Raw genomic sequence first — 23,826 nt, forward strand, 5'->3', positions numbered from 1 at the left:
AGAAATCTCTTGCACTCCTATACACTAATGATGAAAAATCTGAAACAGTAATTATGGAAACACTCCCATTTACCATTGCAACAAAGAGAATAAAATACCTAGGAATAAATCTACCTAGGGAGACAAAAGACCTGTATGCAGAAAACTTTAAGACACTGATGAAAGAAATTAAATTGATACCAACAGATGGAGAGATATACCATGTTCTTGGATTGGAAGAATCAATATTGTGAAAATGACTATACTACCCAAAGCAATCTACAGATTCAATGCAATCCCTATCAAATTACCAATGGCATTTTTTACAGAACTAGAACAAATCATCTTAAAATTTGTAAGGAGACACAAAAAACCCCGAGTAGCCAAAGCAGTCTTGAGGGAAAACAACGGAGCTGGAGGAATCAAATTCCTTGACTTCAGACTATACTACAAAGCTACAGTAATCAAGACAATACGGTACTGGCACAAAAACAGAAACATAGATCAATGGAACAAGATAGAAAGCCCAGAGATAAACCCACGTACCTATGGCCATCTAATCTATGACAAAGGAGACAAAGATATACAATGGAGAAAAGACAGTGTCTTCAATAAGTGGTGCTGGGAAAACTGGACAGCTACATGTAAAAGAATGACATTAGAACACTCCCTAACACCACACACAAAAATAAACTCAAAATGGATTAGAGACCTAAATGTAAGACCGGACACTATAAACCTCTTAGAGGAAAACATAGGAAGAACATTCTTTGACATAAATCACAGCAAGATCTTTTTTGATCCACCTCCTAGAGTAATGGAAATAAAAACAAAAATAAACAAATGGGACCTAATGAAACTTCAAAGCTTTTGCACAGCAAAGGAAACCATAAACAAGACGAAAAGACAACCCTCAGAACGGGAGAAAATATTTGCAAACGAATCAACGGACAAAGGATTAATCTCCAAAATATATAAACAGCTCATGCAGCTCAATATTAAAGAAACAAACAACCCAATCCAAAAATGGGCAGAAGACCTAAATAGACATTTCTCCAAAGAAGACATACAGATGGCCCAGAAGCACATGAAAAGCTGCTCAACATCACTAACTATTAGAGAAATGCAAACCAAAACTACAATGAGGTATCACCTCACACCAGTTAGAATGGGCATCATCAGAAAATCTACAAACAACAAGTGCTGGAGAGGGTGTGGAGAAAAGGGAACCCTCTTGCACTGTTGGTGGGAATGTAAATTGATACAGTCACTATGGAGAACAGTATGGAGGTTCCTTAAAAAACTAAAAATAGAATTACCATATGATCCAGCAATCCCACTACTGGGCATATACCCAGAGAAAACCATAATTCAAAAAGACACATGCACCCCAATGTTCATTGCAGCACTATTTACAATAGCCAGGTCATGGAAGCAACCTAAATGCCCATCGACAGACGAATGGATAAAGAAGTTGTGGTACCTATATATAATGGAATATTACTCAGCCATAAAAAGGAACAAAACTGAGTCATTTGTTGAGATGTGGATGGATCTAGAGACTGTCATACAGAGTGAAGTAAGTCAAAAAGACAAAAACAAATATCGTATATTAACGCATGTATGTGGAACCTAGAAAAATGGTATAGATGAACTGGTTTGCAGGGCAGAAGTTGAGACACAGATGTAGAGAACAAACATATGGACACCAAGGGGGGGAAACCACGGTGGAGTGGGGAGTGGTGGTATGATGAATTGGGAGATTGGGATTGACATGTATACACTGATGTGTATAAAATTGATTACTAATAAGAACCTGCAGTATAAAAAAACAAACAAAACAACAACTAATACTAAACTTTCTTTGGGTTATTTGTATGGAAATATGTTAATATAAATGTTTCAGACATTACATGAAATTTCTAAAAATCTTATATGTTCTGGTATAATGTTATAAGTCATAATTCTAGTTATTACTTTAAAATGTATATCTCAGAAATAACTAAACTTCCTTGTCAGTTGCATTACTATGAACTTTCATCAAATCTTTAACTGTGGTCATTTTTAAGTCTTTTGTCATTTACAGACAGTTCTGGGTGTACGCTGATGCTTTTGCAAAAATGTTCCTATAAAAGGGTTTCATCTTCAAGGAATTCATGGAAAAGACTCTGACAAGTACAGGTTTCTGGTAACTGACCATACTGCTGAACTGAATGAATAAGCATTTTCAAAACTCTAATGGAAAACTGATGAATTCATAAAAGTGGTAACAAAAGATGAAGATGAAAAAAAAAATTAATTACACGGGACTGAGTGAACTGATGAGGATGATTATAATTTTTGTGACTTTCTGTTTGAAAAAAAAAAAAATCCCAAAAGGACTCAGAGGCAAAGAATATACAAATCAATTTTCACTGCAAAGTAAAGGAGCTGTTACAGTGGAGGATTACTGGACTGAATGTCAATATTATGACATAGTATGAGTTTGTTTTGTGTTTGGTAATTGCAATCATTGTTGCTTTTGGTGTGGTCATCCATTTACAATGCTTGGTGTCAGTTTATCTCTTGTAAAAATAAAATACAGTGTGTGTAAAAAACACAAAAAAACAAGAGAATAAAGGACCCAATTCTCTTTACATGCACTGATATGCTCAATAGTATGGTATATATTTTTATTTGTAGATACACTGATTTGATGTTATTAGTAGACAAGTAGCCTGATTAATAAAGCTAATTTAACTTGGAATCTACAGATCCCAAAACGTGTTTGAATAACTGTTATTATTGCAGCCAAAACCCAAATTCTGGACAAAGAAAAGTATCAATGAATCTAATCTAGGTGGCATCTCTCAGCTTATGAAAGATCCTTTCTGGAGTTTCCTCATACCCCATGTCAAAATCCTACTCATTCAGGCTCTACTTCCAGAATGGTAGTGTGACACCTACCTTCTGCTGATAACTACCAATTTGGGGTGGGGGAAGCGGAAAGGGACATGGGATGACAACTAGCTGAGGAGTCTGATGGATAAATAAAATAGGTAGATTGTGGAGAGAAGGTAAAACTTGGGAGAGCCCTGCTTGAATTTCCTGTTTTGCTGTAGCTTTGCCCCAAGGTCAGGTAGTAGATGTGGAGTATGAGCAGCTAAAGTTGTCTTTCTGTCAGGAGGAACTAGGGAAAAGAGCCCAGGTAAACACAACCAGCTACTAAAGAGAGAAAGGAATCCCACAGGGGATAAAGTCAAAAGAGATCCCCTAAAACTGTATATGAAACACCACAAAAGTCTCAGGCTGACCCCTGAACCATGCATATGCAGATTAGAATAAGGCAGAAGCTTAAAGAATCAAATTGAAATTGGAACCACTGCCCACAGACGGTGAGAGAGAACTTACAGTTTGAGTCTAACATGGTTAACTGCCAGCTAAAATAAAAATACCAATATTCTACAGAAGATTATAACAGAACCCAGAGTCTCTATGACATTCATAATGTCCAGGATACAATCCAAAATTACCTGATACATAAGTAATAGAAAAATGAAACCCATTCTCAAGAGAAAAGATAATCTACAGAAGCCCACCACAAGAAGACTAAGATGTTGGAACTACGAGAAAAGGACTTTAAAGTAGCTATTATAATTATGCTCAGTGAGATAAAGGAGAAAAAATCTGAATGAAAAAAAAAAAATAATAGAAATACAAAAAATATAAAAAGAACAAAATCAAAATTTACCAATGAAAAATAATATCTGAATTTTACAAGGCAATGGATGGACTTAATATCAGAATGGAGATTAAAGAGGTAAGAATCAGTGAACTCAAAGGCAGATCAACAGAAATAATCCAATCTAAAAAACAAAAAGGAAAAAGACTGATTCTTTTTAAAAAAGAAAGAAATAAAAAAAAAGCCTCAGAAAGCTATGGGATAATCTCAAAAGGCCTAACATGTATATATGAGTTCCAGAAGGACAGAAAAGAGAGAAAACAGTGGGAAAAAATATGGAAGAAATGATGACTGAACACTTTGGAAGTTTACTGAAAGACAAATTTACAGATCCAAGAAGCTCAGTAAACCTCCATCAGGATAAATTAAAAGAAAAATCACACTTGGATATATCATAACTGAACTGTTGAAAAATAAAGGTAGAAAGCAGGCAGAGAATAATGACATATCACATAAAGAAAAAACATTGATTGGAAAATGACTGAATTTCTCATAAAAATAATGGAGGTCATTAGACAGTGAATATCGCTGAAATACTGAAAGAAAAAAAAATTTCAATCTAGGCCGTATATCTAACAAAAATATTATTTAGGAAGGCACATTTTCAGAAAAGGAAAACTAAGAGAATTCGTTGCCAGGAGATCTACAACATAAGAAAGTTCATTAGGCTAAAGGGAAATTATAGCAGAGGGAAACCTGGACCTTGAGGAATGAAAGCACCAGAAATGGTAAACATCTAGGTAAATTTAAAAGACCATTGTTTTCTCTTAGGTTTTAAAAATCATGTATCTTTATTTAAGGCAAAACTTATAACACTGTCTTCTAAGATCATCAGTATACACAGATGTAATACTATGGGGAATGGTGAGGAAAGGGACAAAGGAGACATATTATTGGAAGATCTCTACATTTTATATGTACAATATTAACTCTGAATAGACTGCAGAAGGTTAGGAATATATACTGAAATCCCAATATATAAATATAAAAAGAGGTACAGCTAAAAAGCCAGTAGATAAGAATACAAAAATATATCCAAATAATCTGAAAGGCAAGAAAGGTGGAAAAAAGGAACTAAAAATACAGAGTGTTACCAGAAAAACTGGGTTCGCCTCTTGGTGGGTGTAGAGCTAAAAGACACAATCAAGGCAAAGAGTGGGAGAAGGAAGGATTTATTACTTGCAGCAAGTAAGGGGAACACTGGGGATCTTTCCCAAAGCAGTGTCTCTGCCAACAGCAAAACTGAAGCAAGTTTTAAGCTAAGGGTACATGCATATTCATGAAGGGGATGGGGGGTGGGGCCAGAGAGTCCAACCTTTACTTGAAGTCACGAGGGTCAGAAAAGGTCAACATCATCCTCCCTTAGGTTCCAGTTGATCTGGTACTTGAGCGCCTGCCAGAGGGGTTTAAATTCTGCAAAAACAGCCCAAGAAAGCACTGGGGCTAGCCTTTGAAACACAACTGGGAATGTTACAACTGATTTATTATCTTTGCTACTGTCACTTCTCATGACTGGTAACAGTTTGTTCTTTTGTTCCCTTAAAGTAATTATTACTGAGACCTGTTCAAGAGCAAGCATTATAGCCAGGCTTAGATCACAAAATGGCTTAGGCCAAAAATGGCTTTTCTTATGTCAAGAAAGCCATGTCTGGTTCTCTTTCTCTGGGGACCCCCTACCTGCTTATGAGAAATCAAACAGAAAACAGTATCATTAATTACATTAATAACAATATCGATAATTCTGTTAGGTAGCTAGTCAGACAGGAGTGGGTCCCGCCCCACCCTGGATGGTTCGTCTTTCCCTCCTCCACCTGGACACTGGTGATCGGAGCACACCCACAGTCCTCCCTCTTGTGGTCAAGGACCACCACTAGGTTTCCAGCCATATCAGGACCAAGCAAGATGAAACCACCAACACAGGTTGGCGCAGGCACACCAAGACCTAAAAGGTGACTCAAGGTAACATAGGGTTCATTATGCTGTATAGGTAATAAATTAGCATTACGGTTTTTGCATCCCCGCCCCCCCACTGTGGGTTTCACTTGGGTGCTTATGAGTAAGCACCTGCGCACTAGGAGAAAAGTGATATAACCTAAAGCTGTCAGTCAAATGATGCAAGACACAGGGAGGAAACACCACTCTAAAAAACCCAACCCTACCCCATCATGAGGCTGCTTCTGGTTTCCAGACAGCCCGCTTTCATCCTTTCTCAGGAGTGTACTTTCGCTCTATTTAACAACACTCTTGCTACTTAAAACTGTTCTATGCCTTCTTGACTGAATTCTTTCCCTCAAGAAGGGCAAGAACTGAGGAAATCACCCGTTCCACCGGTGACAACTGCATTAATGTTGATGGTCTAAACACTCCAATAAAAAGGCAGAGATTGTCAAAAAGATGTTAAAAAAGCAAGACTAAGCTAAATGCAGCCTACGAGAGTCACAACTTCAAATGAGACTAATAACAGAGCTTCAAAATATATGAAGCAAAAACTGACAATTAAGAATCAGTAAAGAAAAAGAACACTGGAATAAATTAGTAAATGCCTTGATCTAATTGATATTAGAGAACACTATATTGAACAACTGTAGAACACATATTCTTTTCAAGTGCACACAGACATTCACCAAGATACAGCACATGCTGAGTCCCAGAACAAGTCTCAATAAATATGTAAAGACTGAAATGAAAAACAAATTATATTATATAACAGTAAGATACCTAGGAAAACCCAATTATTTGGAATATTTGGAAAATGTAATTCATGGGTCAGAGAAGACTCAAAAGAGAATTTTTTTAATATTTTGAATTAAATGGTAATGAAAATGCAACATACCAAAATTTGTGAGATGCAGTTAAAGCAGTGCTTAGAGATAAACCTACAGCTTTAAATTCTTATATTACAAAAGAGGAAAGGTCTCAAAACAATTATTTAAGCTGGAAACTGAAGAAGCTAGAAATATTAATAAGAAAAACTGGTAACTAGAAAGAAGTAAATGATAAAAGATAAAAGTAGAAATAAAACAGAAAACCAACAACAGAAAAAAATTTTTAAAGACAAAACCTGGTTCTTTGAAAAGACTAACAAAATCAACAAACCTTTAGCTATACCAAATGAAGAAAAAAAGAGAAAACAAATCATCAATATCAAGAATGAAAGAGGATTTATTACTACAGATTCTATAAATATTAGTAGAAAATATTATGATCCACTTTACACCAATAAATTCAACAACTTAGATGAAAGGGACAAATTTCTTAAGAATATAATTTACCAAAACTGGAATAAAAAGAGAAAATTTGAACAGTCCCATAACAAATAAATATCAAAAACCTTCCCACATAAAAACTTCAGGTCCAGATGGTTTCACTGATGAATTTTCTCAAACATTCAAGGAAGATATACCAACCTACAGAAACTTTTTCAGAAAAGAGAAGGAAAATGGCCCAACCAATTTTATGAGACCAGTACAACCCTAACATCAAAACCTGACAGATACTACTGCAGATGAAAAATATCACCTGCCATATCAGTAAACAATGGATGTTGAGGCCATCAAGCCATCAGCCACCCTCAAATGTGCACCTTGAGGTGAATCTGGAGACAAACAGGACACTAGCCCGAGATAGTTAAGGTGCACATCAAAGGAATGATTTCAATGAGCCCAGACTCTTGCATCTTCCCATATACAGAAAAGCACTAAATTCATTAACTTGAGATGTTAAGTTTTCTTTAATTAACAGTAATCTTTTGATGTTCCAACTACCTGGTTTTTGTTGCGAAAACTATATATCCTGGCTCCTCCTTTACCTCCTCAGAGCAGTCCCTCTAAGCTATCTGAGAAGCTGCCTCCAGGGCTTAAGCCCTCATCAAGTCCACCAAATAAAATATAATTCTCAACTTTAACGTTGTGCATTTTTTTTTCAGCCGACATTACAAAGAAAGAAAATTATAAATCCATGTCCCTCATGAACATAGATGCAAAAACACTTAAGATATTAACAAAATGAATCCAGCAATATATTAAAGGAATAATATAGTGTGACTCAGTAAGGGTTTATCCAAGGAATACAAGGTTTAACATTCCAAATGCAATCAATGTTATGCAACATGCAAACAGAATAAAGAAAAGCCATATAACCACTTCGATGGTACAGAAAAAGCAGTTAACGAATTCTACACCCATTCATGATAAAAACTCTCACCAAACTGGGCTTAGTATCTAAGCATCTGACATCTACAAAAGCCCTGCAGCTTATGTCACATTTAGTGGTGAAAGACTGAACAGTTTCTTCCTAAGAATGGAAATAAGGCTGGGGGCCCACTTCCACCACTTCTAGTCAACACTGTACTAGAGATTCTGGTCACTGCAATAAGGTTCTAGGAAGGGACAGGGGAGGAGAAAGGAAAGGCACAGGAAGAGTTGTCTATTTGCAGATGACATACTTGTTTATATAGAAAATTCCAAGGCATCTTTAAAAAATACTAGAACTAACAAGATTGTAGAATACAACGTTAATATACAAAAATTAATTACATTTTTATTACTAGTAGCAAGCAACTGGATTTTAAAATATATAGCATCCAAATCCAAAATATTCAGGATTAAATCTAACTGGAAACATCCAAGTCCTCTACACTGAAAACTAAAAAACATTCCTGAGAGAAATTAAAGACATAATGAATAGAAAGATACAACACTTCCATGGCTTGAAATAATATTGTTAAGATGTCAATTCTCCCCAGATCAGGTTGCCTGGGGATAAGAATGGAGGGAGGCACAAGTTACAAAGGGGCATGAGGAAACTTTTGGGTATGACAGAAATGCTCATAGTGTCAACTACTAATAACTTCACATGTCAAAAATCCTCAAACTGTAAACTTTAAACATTCAATTAATTGTACATAAACTATCTCTCAATAGTACTGTAAAAAACAGAGAACTAAATCTTATCCATTGATCAAAATAACCCCTTATGAAACACTTTCTGGTCTACAACTCTGTAGCATTTCTCCTGCTTTAAAAAGAAATTCTATTTCTACATATCTCCTGGAGGCAACATGTAGTGCCTCCCACCTAATGTATACTCAGTATGTTTGCCCAATTGAAATAAATGGTTTTTTCTGTTCTAAGAATAAGTATGTAGACTGCATTCCTTCCTCTGCTCACTTATACCTTTAACTGAACCCTCCCTCATTCAGACTCAGCCTCGGAGAAGGAAGGCACACGGTGGGGGATCACTTAAACAACAAAACCATTCTATGTAACAAGGTGGGATCTTAGTTCCCTGACCAGGGATGAACTGTGCCCCCCTGCAGTGGAAGCACTGAGTCTTAACCACTGGACCCAGGGAAGTCCCCCATCATTTGCTATTTCCCATGCCAAAAACTTACACTTCTGTATCAAATTCTAAGTCTCACTCCTCTTCCTATAGGCCTTCCCAGGGCAGCATTATCTATTGATATTTTGAGTCACTTTAGTTACCACTGTTTGATCTAACATGTTGATTAATTACTTAGTAATTTGCTCTGTTATTTATAATAATATTTATGACAATTATATATATATGAAGATTAAATGTGGGGAAGTCTCTTAAAATCAAGGACCATTAACGAAAACCAGACAAAGACACTACAAAAAGAGAAAATTACAGGCCAATATCTCTGATGAATATAGATGCAAAAACACTCAACAAAATATTAGCAAACCAAATTCAACAACATATAAAAAGACACACAAAAAAGCATTTGACAAAATTCAAATCCACTCATGATAAAATCTCTCTTCAAAGCTGGTATAAAGGGAAAATATCTCAACATAAAAAGGTCATGCATGACAAACTCAAAGCCAACATCGTACTCAATAGTGAAAAGCTGAAAGCCTTTCCTCTAAAATCAGGAACAAGAAAAGAATGCCCACTCTTGCCACTTCTATTACACACAGAACTGGAAGTCCTAGCCACAGCAAGCAGATAAGAAAAAGCAAACAAAAAAACCAAGGTACCCAAACTGGAAGGGAATAAGTAGAACTGTCACTACTTGCAGATAACATCATACTATACATAGAAAATCCTAACGTCTCCAGCAAAAAACTATTAGAACTAATAAATGAATTCAGTTGTAAGATACAAGATTAATATACAGAAATCTATTGCTTTTCTATACACTAATAATGAACTCTCAGCAAGAGAAAGCAAGAAAACAAACCCATTTAAAATTGCATCAAAAAGAATAAAACATCTAGGAATACACTTAACCAAGGAAGTGAAATACCTATACTCCAAAAACTGTAAAACAGTGATGAAGGTTTGAAGATGATACAAAGAAATGGAAAGATATCCTGTGTTCCTGGATTGGAAGAACTAATATTGGTAAAATGGTCATACTACAAAGCAATCTACAGACTTAATGCAATTCTTATCAAATACCCATGACATTTTTCATAGAAGTAGAACAACTAATCCTAAAATTTATATGGAACCACAAAAGATCCTGAATTGCCAAAGCAATCTTGAGAAAAAAGAACAAAGCTCGAGAATCACACTCTCTGGCTTCAAACTATACTACAAAGCTACAGTGATCAAAACAGCATGGTACTGAGACAAAAACAGACACATAGATCAATGGAGCAGAACAGAGAGCCCAGAAATAAATCCATACACTTATGGTCAATTAATCTATAACAAAGGAGACAAGAATATACAATAGAGAAAAGAGTCTCTTCAATAAATGATGCTGGGAAAACAGACAGCTACATGTTAAAAGTATGAAATTTTAACATTTCCTCACATCATATACAAAAATAAACTCAAAATGGATTAAAGACCTAAATGTAAAACCAAAAACCATAAAACTCCTAGAAAAGACCATAGGCAAAACATTCTTTGACATAAATCATAGCAATATTATTTCGGATCTGTCTCCCAAGGCCAAAAATTTAAAAAATAAACAGGATCCATCAACAAACCGAAAAGACCACCTACTAAATGGGAGAAAAAAGTTGTAAATGATATGACCAATAAGGGGTTAATACCCAAAATATATAAACAAGCTCATACAACTCAACATCAAAAAAACAAACAACCCAATTAAAAAATGGGCAGAAGACCTGAATAGACACTTTTGCAAAGACATACAGATGGCCAACAGGCACATGAAAAAATGCTCAACATCATTAATCAGAGAAATACAAATCAAAACCACAATGAGATATCACTGCACACCTGTCAAAATAACTATCATCAAAAAGTCTACAAATAAATGTTGGCAAGGATGTGGGAAGAAAAGGAACCCTAGTACACTGCTGGTGAGATTGTAAATTGGTGCAGTCACTATAGAAAACAGTACGGAGTTCCTCAAAAAACTAAAACAGAGAACTACCATATGATCCAGCAATTCCACTCCTGGGTATATATCTGAAGAAAACAAAAACACTAATTTGAAAAGATATATGCACCCCAATGTTCATAGCAGCATTATTTACAATAGTCAAGATATGGAAGCAAACTAAGTGTCCCTCAACAGATGAATGGATAAAGAAGTGGGAGATATATATATAAAATACTCCATTATACATACATACATATATATATGCATACATGTATTACGTATAATGGAATATTACTCAGCCATAAAAAAGAATGCGGGACTTCCCTGGTGGTGCAGTGGTTAAGAATCCGCCTGCCAATGCAGGGGACACGGGTTCGAGCCCAGTCCGGGAAGACTGCACATGCTGCGGAGCAACTAAGCCCATGCGCCACAACTATTGAGCCTGTGCTCTAGAGCCCGCAAGCCACATCTACTGAGCCCGCACGCCAAACTACTGAAGCCCGTGTGCCTAGAGCCAGTGCTCTGCAACAAACAGAAGCCACTGCAATGAGAAGCCGGCGCACCGCAACTAAGAGTAGCCCCCGCTTGCTGCAACTAGACAAAGCCCGCATGCAGCAACAAAGACCCAACGCAGCCAAAATAAATAAATTTTAAAAATAAATAAATTTATAAAAAATAATAATGATGATGAAATTTTGCCATTTGCAACAATGTGAATGAACCCAGAGGGTATTATGCTTAGTGAAAAAGGTCAAATATTCTATATGTCATCACTTACATGTTGAATCAAAAGAGTAAAATGAATGTATACAACAAAACAGAAATAGACTCACAGATACAGAAAAAAAGCTAGTGGTTATCAGTGAGGGGAGGGAAGTGGGGAGGGGCAAGATAGGGGTATGGGATTAAGAGATAGAAACTACTATGTATAAAATAAATAAGCAACGAGGATATATTGTACAGCACAGGGGAATATAGCCATTACTTTGTAATAACTTTAAATGGAGTATAATCTATGAAAATATTAAATCATTATGTTATACACCTGAAACTAATATAATAGTGCACATCAACTATACTTCAATTTTAAAAAATTTTAAATAACATTGAAGAAAAAAATTAGTATTCAAATCCAAAAATAAATAACGGCCCATTATCTCACAATAAGATATGCATATATAAAAAGAAATCTGATTCAGTCTTGTGATCTTCAGCACAGCAAATACTAGTGGCAGTATAACGCAGCTGTAAACAGCATAGACTCTGAAGGCAGACTACCTGAGTTCATAATCCTGGAATTGGTACTTATTGTCCTTTGTACCCTTGGATAACAACATCCGTGCCTATCGGTTTCATCATTTGGAGTTACTATAAAAATTACATGAGTTAATATACATAAAATTCTTTAAGAAAAAATCTAGCACATAAACTCAATTATCTATTATCATTATTATGCTGTTATCTTAGCTCAGGTTGCTATAACACAACACCATAAATTGGGTGGCTTATCCACAACAGAAATTTGTTTTTCACAGTTCTGGAGGCTGGAAGTTCAAGATCATGGTGCCAGCATGGTCAGGTTCTGGTAACAGCCTTCTTGCAGGTATCTTCATTGCTATCCTCACATGGTAGAAAACAGCTTGCCAGCTCTCTGGCTATTCTTATAAGGGCACTGATCCCATTTATGAGAGCTTCACATGCCTGATCCAATTACCTACCAAAGGCCTCACCTCCAAATACCATCACACTGGGATGAGGGTTTCAACATAAGAATTTGGGGGGAACACAAACATTCAGTCCGCAGCAGCTGTTAAGACTTCTATCTTTTCCTTTAAAATAGCTGAGAATACTGAAGCTCAAAAAATCTAACAACTTGCCAGAAGTCACAGAAGAAGTAAATTGTAAAGCCAGAAGAAAAACACAGGACTCCTAGTCAAGGAGCCCACTCATCTTCACCATGCTAAACTTTATCAATAATTCTTTTTAGGTCTTCAAGTCTACTTTATGATAAATAAAGAAAACATGGTAACAAGATGAAAGAAATCAGAAAAAGGAAAATGAAAGGCATTTACATATTCAAGGATTAAGAAAAGAAAGGAATACCACAACGGTCAAGAGAGAACAAGGGTTTATGTTCATGTAAATGGAGGGAACAGGAAGGCAGTCCAGACAACTGCATTAAGAATACTAGACTGGAGATAACCATCAGGCTTTAATTTTCATTTAAGACATAAAGATACTGTTACTTGCATTTTTAAAAATTGCTTCTCTTTACATTAAAAGCTCTTCTCTCTTCAAAAATGTGTGAAGTACTTTGATGTTTCACATATAACTCTGATGCTTACACATGGACAAAGAAGTAACATTTCAAAAATTTAATACGGAAATTTTAGGGACGTCAACATATTTACCATCTGCATTTTAAAATCCTCTGAAGTTTCAACTTACGGGTCATGTTTCGTTTTTGACAAAACTTTAAATGTTTAAAAATCGTACTCACTATTTGACCATCTTAGGCATTTCCTTAGACAACCCAATGGTTACTTAAATACAAACTCTGTCCTAATAAAAATACTACCCCCCCCAAAGCCTCTAAATGAAAAAATACAGACATATCAGTTTATCAGGACACAAAATTATGTTTTGTAAGAACAGTATCTTTCAGAGTGTTTGTTAAACAATATCTGTCTCCCTGTTTAGACATACTCTGATTACAGCTGTTCTCTTTCTATAGGTTTCTCTCCTACAGTAGCAACCAACACATAGCTCAGGCCAAAATAAATATCAATATACTAACTGAAAGGCTCTGGTACTGGATATTTTATGGAACTATACTACAAAGGCAAATTGTTGAAGCTTTTACATGCTTTAAACTTAAAAGGTAAAAAGATAAACAGCAGGAAATAAATACAGAAAATATATGTCCAAAATGTACATTCAAGAACATACATAAAACAGAATTCTGTAATCAGAATTCTATATTTCTATACAGACTTCCATTATAAAACTGACAATATGGTCTTCAGGAAAAAAAGGGGGCTCTCAGAAATAAAGAAGTATTGCTCTAAGAACTATGAAACAAAGCAACAGAATAAAAGTCAGGCTTAATATCCAAAAGGAATTCCCAGTTGTCAACCCAACTAAGAATTCAAATTTCCAAAAATAATTCAAGTTCCAGGAACTTCAGAAGAAGAGAGCAAATGGTAGAGAAGACCACAATTCCTCAGCCCTTCAAGATATACATCCTTGCTAATGCTCTGGGTTAAACAATGTGGATTCTTCTCCTCTTCCTTCAAAATCTGGCAATAAATGCTAAACATTTTATACTCCACCTTTTCACACAATTAAAGTCCATGTGCTCAATATGTTTTAAAAAGCAAAAGATGGAGGGGCAATAAGTGAGGTTCATTCCCTCTCAAATTTTTACATACATATCTCAGCCTTAAAACTCTATTACCAGAAGACTATGCCACGAATACTAAACTTTATCTTTTTAAATTTTGGTTTGTATAAAACCAAAAAGTGTTCTGACCTAAGAGTTCACTTCTAATTCTGCAGAGCTTAGTAATTGGAGTACTGAATTCCCTCTGCTGGCACCATAAATCTGCCTGACTAAATCCCGATGCTGCTATACCTCATGGCTCACCCAATCCCAACTTAAACTCAGCTTGAGGTCCTTAGAGACTCTGTGTACAAAATAATTATTACATGGTTGGAAGCAGGAAAAAACATTTTGAGGATAATCAGGAAAATTCAATAATAATCAAAATGATTATCTTCAGTGAAAGGGAACGGTTCTGTTATATAAAACCAGTCCTCAGTGGTGTAGACACAGAGTAAAGAGTACCAAATTAAAACTCAAGAGACCTGGATTCTCCCTCAGTTAGACAACAGCTGTGCCCTAATTACAAAACAAACAAACAAACAAAACCCCTTTTACTTAATTCCTAAAGTGCCCACCTCACTTAAGAGGTGTTGAGATCAAATAATAAGTCTGAAAGTGCTTTGAAAAAATAGAAAATGCTATCCAAATAAAATATTACCTTCATTACGGTTATACTTACTGTATTACTGGAAATGAACTTTTAAGATCTACATTTCTGACGTAATAACCCCATCACACTAAATTTGTGATAAAGAGCTTTTACCCGTTCTACAGATCGTGCTCTCTTCTTTGGCCGAGTAGGCAGCGCATCTTCCTTCGGATTGGTGTCTATTGCCCAATAGGACCCCTAAAGGTAAAGAAATAAATTATATTAACAGTATTTTACAGGAACTCTGTAACATTAAAATGGACTTTCACAATCCTCTGCTTCAAAAGCAAACATTCTGCAGTTACAACAATGGAAAAGTAGCATGAGAAGAAATACTAGTTTTGAATGGAGAAAAGTAAAGTTTACACAAGAAAAAAAAGTCCATTTATAACTATGTTATTAAAGAGAGAAAAAGTCACAAGCTGAAGAAGCCAAGTCCAAGAAATCTGCCACAGCCAAATTAAAAAGGGAAATGATCAACCGAACACATTTAAAACATATATATATATATACTAATTCTTAATTGAACATATATGATAATTACAACAGCATATGACATTCAAGTCTAACAGAATTTTATTTTGTATGTAGTTTCTGCACCCTGGGACCTCACAAAACTAAACAGGTAAGGGAAACAATTTATAAAAACAACTTTCTTGACCACGTTTTATACAATAAGTGCAATGGTCTGTACATAAATCTTTTATTGCTTATTCTATCACAGTTAATTTTAACTATTTATCCTCTCTTACATTTTGATACAAGTTCTCAGACCACTCTTTCGAAAATACATACTGAGGACCTACTGTGTTCCAGGCACTCAGAAATTGTGACTCCCTTGAAAAATAACTTGAAAAGCATAGATCATATAGTTTGCACATATACAAATGAGACCAAAGTTCAGAAAAATAAAAGTGGTCTGTTCAACCAAGGATTTGAGAGTCAGGACCAGAATCAAGTTCTTTGCCTCTATCATTTCATTAATCTTCCTAGGCTGCTTTTACAGGCAATATTTGACAACAAGGGGAAATACAGCTTTCATCTATCAATTTTCACACTTTGTGCCCAACATGAATTATCTCCTTATATCTCCTTAAATATACCATGTTCTTTCATGCATCTGTGCCTGTCCTACATACTTATCTCCTTGCCTATAACATCCACCTTACCACTGACAAACTCATATTCTACCTCCAAAGCTTAGCTCAGATGTTATCTAAAGGAATCCTTCTCTGATCCTCCTACAATACTCAAGAATTCATCTCTCTCTCCCTCTGCAAGATCTCTATACTATTTATACATTTAGATGATTGTCTGCACTTAACATTACAATTTTATTTACAGGTCTGTATCCCTTCTAGGCTACAAGTTCCTTAAGTGTAGAAACTCATTCCTATATCCACAGTGCACGGTAGAATATCAGACACAGAGCAAGTACCCAATAAACATTTGTTAAAATGGCGGGGGGTCGGGGGGGGGGAGATGTTGAACAAATTGTGCCAAGAATGTCAGAATACAGGGTATAATGCCAGGCTTCCCCAGGTCCTAATCTAGGCAGTATATGAACTCAGCACTCACTTCACACACAGTCATACTGGGGCATTCTTCCATGTTATCTTTTCTGCATTTCAGCTAATGAGCCTACCGGACCTGATGTAAACTTGCCAAGAACCATGTAAAATGTTAAGCACTAAAAATTAAAACAACAATTATGAGTATGGTTCAGGCTAGCAAGTTGCAAAATAAACAAAGCAGGAAAATGTGCTACACTCAGTTGTTGCTAAAGTTGACAGTGAAGCAGGAAGAAAAATACCCAAACTCACTGGACAACAGTTTAAAAACCACTGTTTATGGAAATGATAAATTTCAGTGTTTAGTTTGTTTTGCATGGTTGTATATATTTGTATTAATCTGGGAAACCACTCACTGTCCAAACATTACATTGGTTTATTAAACATCTTTTTTTATTAAACATTTTAATAAAACTACAAAAACAAATATGTATCTGTCCTTCCACACAAAATATAATCGGCTGTAGCTTATCACAAATAGATCAACAAAAGAGAAAAAAATCGTTCGTAAGCCTAACCCACCATTATGTACTTACAAAACCCTGAATGCCCATATATCCGAACAAAACTATATTTCAAAAAGATACATGCACCCCTAATGTTAATAGCAGCACTATTCACAATAGCCAAGACAGGGAAACAACCTAAATGTCCACTGACAGATGAATGGATCAAGAAGATGTGTTCTATATATACAATGGAATATTACTCAGCCATAAAAAAGAATGAAATAATGCCATTTGCAGCTACACGGATAGACCTAGAGATTATCATACTAAGTGAAGTTAAGTCAGAAAGAGAAAGACAAATACCATATGATATCACTGTTACGTGGAATCTAAAATATGACACAAATGAACTTAACTACAAAACAGAAACAGACTCATACAGAGAACAGATTTGTGGTTGCCAAGGAGGAAGTGGGGCAGGGGAGGATTGGACTGGGAGTTTGGGACTAGCAGATGCAAACTACTATATATAAAATAGATAAACAACAAGGTCCTATCATATAACACTAGGGAACTATATTCAATATCTTGTAATAAACCACAATGGAAAAGAACATATATGTATAACTGAATCACTTTGCTGTACAGCAGAAACTAACACAACATTGTAAATCAACTATACTTAAAAAAAAACAAAAAACAAAAAAACCTCTGAATGCTCAAATGCAAAAACAATTGAAATGATTCACAAAAGAAGTTGTAAAATCTTCCACCTAGTGGCTCTTGCTAACCTATTATCTGAGTTTCACCTGTGAACTTACCGGTTTGGATTAAATGACTTAAAACTTCCCTTCACAAATCAATACTGCAAGATAACATTTGATACCCATTAGGATATCTATCATCAAAAAAACAGAAAATAACAAGTGCTGGCAGGGATGTGGAGAAACTGGAACCTTTGTGCATAGCTAGTGGGAATATAAAGTGGTACAGCTACTGTGGAAAATAGTATGGCAGTTGCTCAAAAAATTAAACATAAAATTACCGTATGATCTATCAATTTCACTTCAAGGTATATACCCAAGAATCAAAAGCAGGGACTTGAATAGATATTTGTACCCTCATGTTCATAGCAAGTTATTCACAATAGCTGAAACATGAAAGCAACCCAAGTGTCAATCGATGGATGAACATATAAATAAAATATGGCACATACATAAAATGGAATATTATTCACTCTTTAAAAGGAAGGAAATTCTGACACAAATATGCTATAACATGAGTAAACCCTGAAGACATGCTGAGTTAAACAAGTCAGTCACAAAAAGGAAAATACTTTGTGATTCTACTTACATGAGGTACCTAGACAGTCAAAATTATAAAGACAGAAAGTAGAATGGTGGTTGCCAGGAGCTGGGGGGAGGGAGGATGGGGAACTATTGTTTAATGGGTACAGAGTTTCAGTTTGGGAAGATGAACAACTTCTGGAGATGGATGGTGGTGATGGTTGCACAACAATATTAATGGACTTAATGCCACTGAACTATACACTTAAAAACAATGACTACAACAGGGAGATCAACTCAATGCTTTGTGATGACCCAGAGGATCGGATAGGGAGGGTGGGAGGGAGGCTCAAGAGGGAGGGGATATGGGGATATATGTATACATACAGCTGATTCACTTTGTTGTACAGCAGAAACTAACACAACATTGTAAATAAAGCAATTATACTCCAATAAAGATGTGGGGAAAAAAAAGTTAATCAGAAAAAAAAATGATTACAATGGTAAATTTTATGTTATAAATATTTTACCACACACACGAAAAAATCCCTTTCAGCTATCTTTAAAAAGCAGCTACTTTTTCTCTTCCATATTAAACAATATTTCTCACAGAAACTGAACTGCTTAAATACAGCCAATCAACAAACACACATTCCTTCCCAGAGTAGGGCCTACTCCTCTAGGCTTATGCGGAGCAAGTAAGAAACAAGAGTTTTCTGTTTTCTGGTTTTATTTTTTCAAGTCAACTTTACTGAAGTATATTTTTTAAAAAATAAAGTGCACCCATTTTAAGCATACAGTTAAAGGCATTTTGACAAATGTATACATGCACGCAAGTAACACCAAAATCAAGATAAAGAACATTTCCATCACCCTAAAAAGCTCCTTTGTGTGACTCAACAAGCAACCCCTCTTCCTTTGCCCCCACATGTCCATCCCATACAACTACTCATCTGCTTCCTATTATTATAGTTTAACATTTCATAAAATTTCATATAAATAAACTCAAACCGTCACACTATTTTCTACTACTATTAGCAATGTATGAATCCAGCTGCTCCATGTCTTTGCCAATACTTGGAATTTTAAGTCTTTTCAATTACAACCATCCTAGTGGATGTATAGTTGTACCTCAGTGATTTTTGTGTGCATTTCCGTAATAATGTTGATAGGCATCTTTGCAAGTGCTTACTGGCATCCATGTATCATCCTTTGTGAAGCAGTTATTCATAAATTTTGCCGCGTGTTTTATTTGGGTTATAAGATTTTTTGTTTTTTGTGTTACAAGGATTTTTTTATACTTTTTAAACAGCAAGTCCTTTGTCAGAGATAGATACATAGTTAAGTTTCTGTGTAAGTGTGAGGTAAGGATCAATATAAATTTTTCTTCCACCAAGGTATACACTATTTCTTGAAAAGACTATGTCCTTTCCCCACTGAATTACACTGGCATCTCTACCAAAAATCAGCTGAATATATATGTGAGTCTACTTCTGAACTCTAGTCTGTTCCACTGATCTACATGTCTACCCTTGTGCTAATACCATTTTGTCTTGATTATTGTAGCTACATAGAAAGTCTTGAAATCAAGCACTGTTAAGTCCTACAACCTTGGTTTTTTTCAAAATTGTTTTGGCTGGTCTAGGTCCTTCGCATTTCCACATGACTATGAGAAACAGCTTGTCAATTTCTAAAAAAGAAAGAAAAGAAAGAAAAAAGAAGTCTGCTAGGACTTTTATTGGCATTTCATTAACTCTATAAATCCATTTGGGGAAGACTGACATCTAACAATATGTCCTCTTTTCCACAAACATGCTATATCTCTCCATTTACTTAGGTCTTGTTTTATTTCTCTTGGTAATGTTTTACAGTTTTCAGTAAACATGTCTGCATATATTTTGTTAAAACATATCCCTAAAGTATTTCATTATTTTGGATGCTATTGTAAATGAAATTGCTTTCTTTATTTTCCAACCATTAATTGGTAGCATAAAAAAATTATACTGACCTTGTATCTTGTGACTTTGCTAAACTCACTTATTAGTTCTAGTGGCTATTCCACAGACTCCTTAGGATTTTCTACATATGCAATAAAGTTGTTTGCAAACAAAGAAAATTTTACTTATTCTTTTTCAACCTGGATGTCTTCTATTTTTTTCTTGCCTTATTCCATTGGCTTGGACCTCTAACAGAATGTTGAATAACAGTGAATGCAAGCATTCATGTTTGTTCTCAATCTCAGAGGAAAAGCATTCAGTGTCTCACCATTAAATATGATATAAACTGTTGGTTTTTTATAGATGCCTTTAATCAAATAAAGGAAATTCCTTTTTATTCCTAGTGTGCTGAACGAGTGTCAAATTCTGTCAAACTTTTCTACACTTGAGATAACATGATTTTTCAGTTTTCTTCTACTCACATGATGAGTTTAATCAATAGGTTTTTACATTTTAACCTGCATTGCATTGCTGGGACAAATCCCTCCTGGTCATGATGTATTCTCCTTTTCATATATCAATAAATTTGCTAATATTGCATTAAAGATTATTGGGTCTATGTTCAAAGATTATTGGGTCTATGTTCACAAAGATATTGGTCTGTACTTTTCTTATTATTTCTTTGCCATCATAGCGACAGTGACCTCATGAAATGAACTGAAAACTGTTCCTTCATCCACTTTTTTTGGGGGGACGGGGGGAGTGGCGGTAAGAGTTTCTGTAAGACTGGCATTGCTTTTTCCTTAAATATTTTAGCTTCTTGTTTCATTGCTTTTTGTTTGTTCATTTTCTTTTATTGATTTCCCTTTATTATTTCCTTTTGTCTACTTACTTTGGACTCACCTTGCTCTTATTTTTCTAACTTCTTAAGATATATGCTTAAGTAATTGATTTTGGACCCTTCTTATTTTTCAAATAAAAGCATTTAAATTTTGATATTTTCTGCTTTCATCACTCAGCTCAAAATATTTTCTAATATCCCTTATGATTTCTTCTTTGACCCAGAGGTACTTTAAAACTATATTAATTTCTAAACTTTTGGGATTTTCTAAGTATCTTTTTGTTTTTTACTCCTAATTTAATTCTGCTAGTCAGAAAACATACATCTGTAAAATTTCATCATTTAGAAGGGATTAATATCAACTTAACAGCTCATATAACTCAACATCAAAAAAAAAAAGAAACCCCAATTAAAAAATGGGTAGAAGACCTGAATATTTTTCCAAAGACATACAGATGGCCAATAGGCACATGAAAAGATGCTCAACTTCACTAATCATCAGGGAAATGCAAATCAAAACCACAACGAGATATCACTTCACACCTGTCAGAATGGCTATCATCAGAAAGACCACAAGTAACAAATGTTGGAGAGAATGTGGAAAAAAGGAAACTCCTGTACGCTGTTCGTGGGATTGTAAATTGGTGCTGCCACTGTGGAAAACAGTACGGAGGTTACCCCAAAAAGCTAAAAATAGAACTACCATGTGATCCAGCAATTCCACTCCTGGGTATATATGTATTTAAAAAAATGAAAACATTAATTCAAAAGATACATGCACCCCAATGTTCATAGCAGCATTATTTACAATGGCCAAGATATGGAAGCAACCTAAGTGCCCATCAACATAGAAATGGATAAAGAAGAGGTGGCATACATACACAATGGAATACTACTCTGTCATAAAAAAAAGAATGAAAGTTGGCCATTTGCAACCACATGGATAGACCTGGAGGGTTATTATGCTTAGTAAAATAAAACAGAGAAAGACATATACTGTATTTTATCACTTATATGTGGAAACTAAAGAAATAAAACAAACTAGTAAATATAAAGAAAAAGAAACAAACTCACAGATATACAAAACAAACTAATGGTTACCAGTGGGGAGAGAGAAGTGAGGATGAGCAAGACAGGGGTAGGGGTTTAAGAGGTTGGAACTACTATGTATAAAATAAATAAGCTACAAGGATATATTATACAGCACAGGGAATATAGCCAATATTTTATAATAACTATAAATGGAGTATTACCTTTAAAAATTGTGAATCACTGTGTTATATACCTGAAACTTATATAATATACCACATCAACTACACAATTAAAAGACTGTGGATTTGTTGATTTCTCTTTTTAGTTCTGGTAGTTTTTGTTTGGTTTTTTTGAAGCTCTACTTTTGGGCACATACATTTATAATTCTTAGATGTTCCTGATCAATTGATCTCTTTTTTCTTCTGCTGTATGCAATATTCTGTTAAGGCCATTCAGTGAACTATTCATTTAGTTATTGCATTTTTCAGCTCTACAATTTTCATTTGGTTCTTTTTATAGTTTCCATCTCTGTATTCAAATTCCCTGTCTCTTCATTCATTCATTATTAGAATATTTTAATTCTTTCAACATATTTATAATGGCTGTTTTGAAATTTGTGTCTGCTAAATCCACTATCTGGGCCACCTGTTCCACCTGATTCAGGAGCTAACTCCAACTCTTATCTAAGCCATACTGACATCAACTCTTTAACTTCCTTCACTCCAAGGCAAGCTCCCCATAAAGGTTTCTCTAAGTAATATACAATGCTAAATTCCAACAAAAGTACTACAGGCATACCTCAGAGATACCACAGGTTCGGTTGCAGACCACTGCAATAAAACGAATACCGCAATAAAGCAAGTCATGAATTTTTTTAGTTTCCCAGTTCATATAAAAGTTATGTTTACACTATACTGTATTAAGCGTGCAATATCATTATGTCTAAAAAAAACAATGTTATGTACCTTAATTTAAAAATACTTCATTGTTAAAAAATACTAACCATCATCTGAGCCATCAACTAGTCATAATCTTTTTGCTGGTGGAGGGTCCTGCCCCAATGTTGATGGCTGCTGACTAATCAGGGTAGTAGTTGCTGGTAGCTGTGGCAATTTAATAAAATAAGACAAAGTTTGCCATGTCAACTGATTCTTCCTTTCATGAACAATTTCTCTGTAGCATGCAATGCTGTTTGATAGGATTTTACCCACAGAATTTCTTTCAATAGTGGAATCAATCGTCTCAAACCCTGTTGCTGTTTTCTCAACTAAGTTTATGTAATATTCTAAATCCTTTGCTGTTCTTTCAACAATCTTCACCTTCACCAGGAGTAGATTCCATCTCAAGAAACCATTTTCTTTGCTCATCCCTAAGAAGCTACTCCTCAACCATTAAAGTTTTGTCAAGAGTTTGCAGCAGTTCAGTCCCATCTTCAGGCTCCACTTTTAATTCTAGTTCTCTTGCTGTTCCCACTCCACATCTGCAGTTACCTCCTCCACTGAAGTCTAGAACCCCTCAAAGCTATCCATGAGGGTTGGAATCAACTTCTTCCAAACTCCTGTTAATGCTGATGTTTGACCTCTTCCAGTGAATCCATGAGTGTTCCTAAAAGCATACGGAATGCTGAATCCTTTCCAGAACACTTTCAA

General features: G+C 35.2%; 1 protein-coding gene across 4 annotated transcripts in view; it reads right to left on the reverse strand.

Annotated features, from left to right (window-relative positions):
- Positions 1-23,826, reverse strand: part of FOXJ3 (forkhead box J3) — a 130,557-nt gene that overhangs the window by 38,204 nt on the left and 68,527 nt on the right. For all 4 annotated transcript variants that reach the window (XM_068539658.1, XM_068539656.1, XM_068539657.1 and 1 more), the window contains exon 5: positions 15,176-15,259. In XM_068539658.1, coding sequence (XP_068395759.1) covers positions 15,176-15,259 — 84 coding nt within the window. The remainder of the gene's footprint in view (positions 1-15,175; positions 15,260-23,826) is intronic.

Source organism: Eschrichtius robustus, chromosome 3 (genome assembly GCF_028021215.1).
Source record: "Eschrichtius robustus isolate mEscRob2 chromosome 3, mEscRob2.pri, whole genome shotgun sequence".
NCBI lineage: Eukaryota > Metazoa > Chordata > Mammalia > Artiodactyla > Eschrichtiidae > Eschrichtius > Eschrichtius robustus.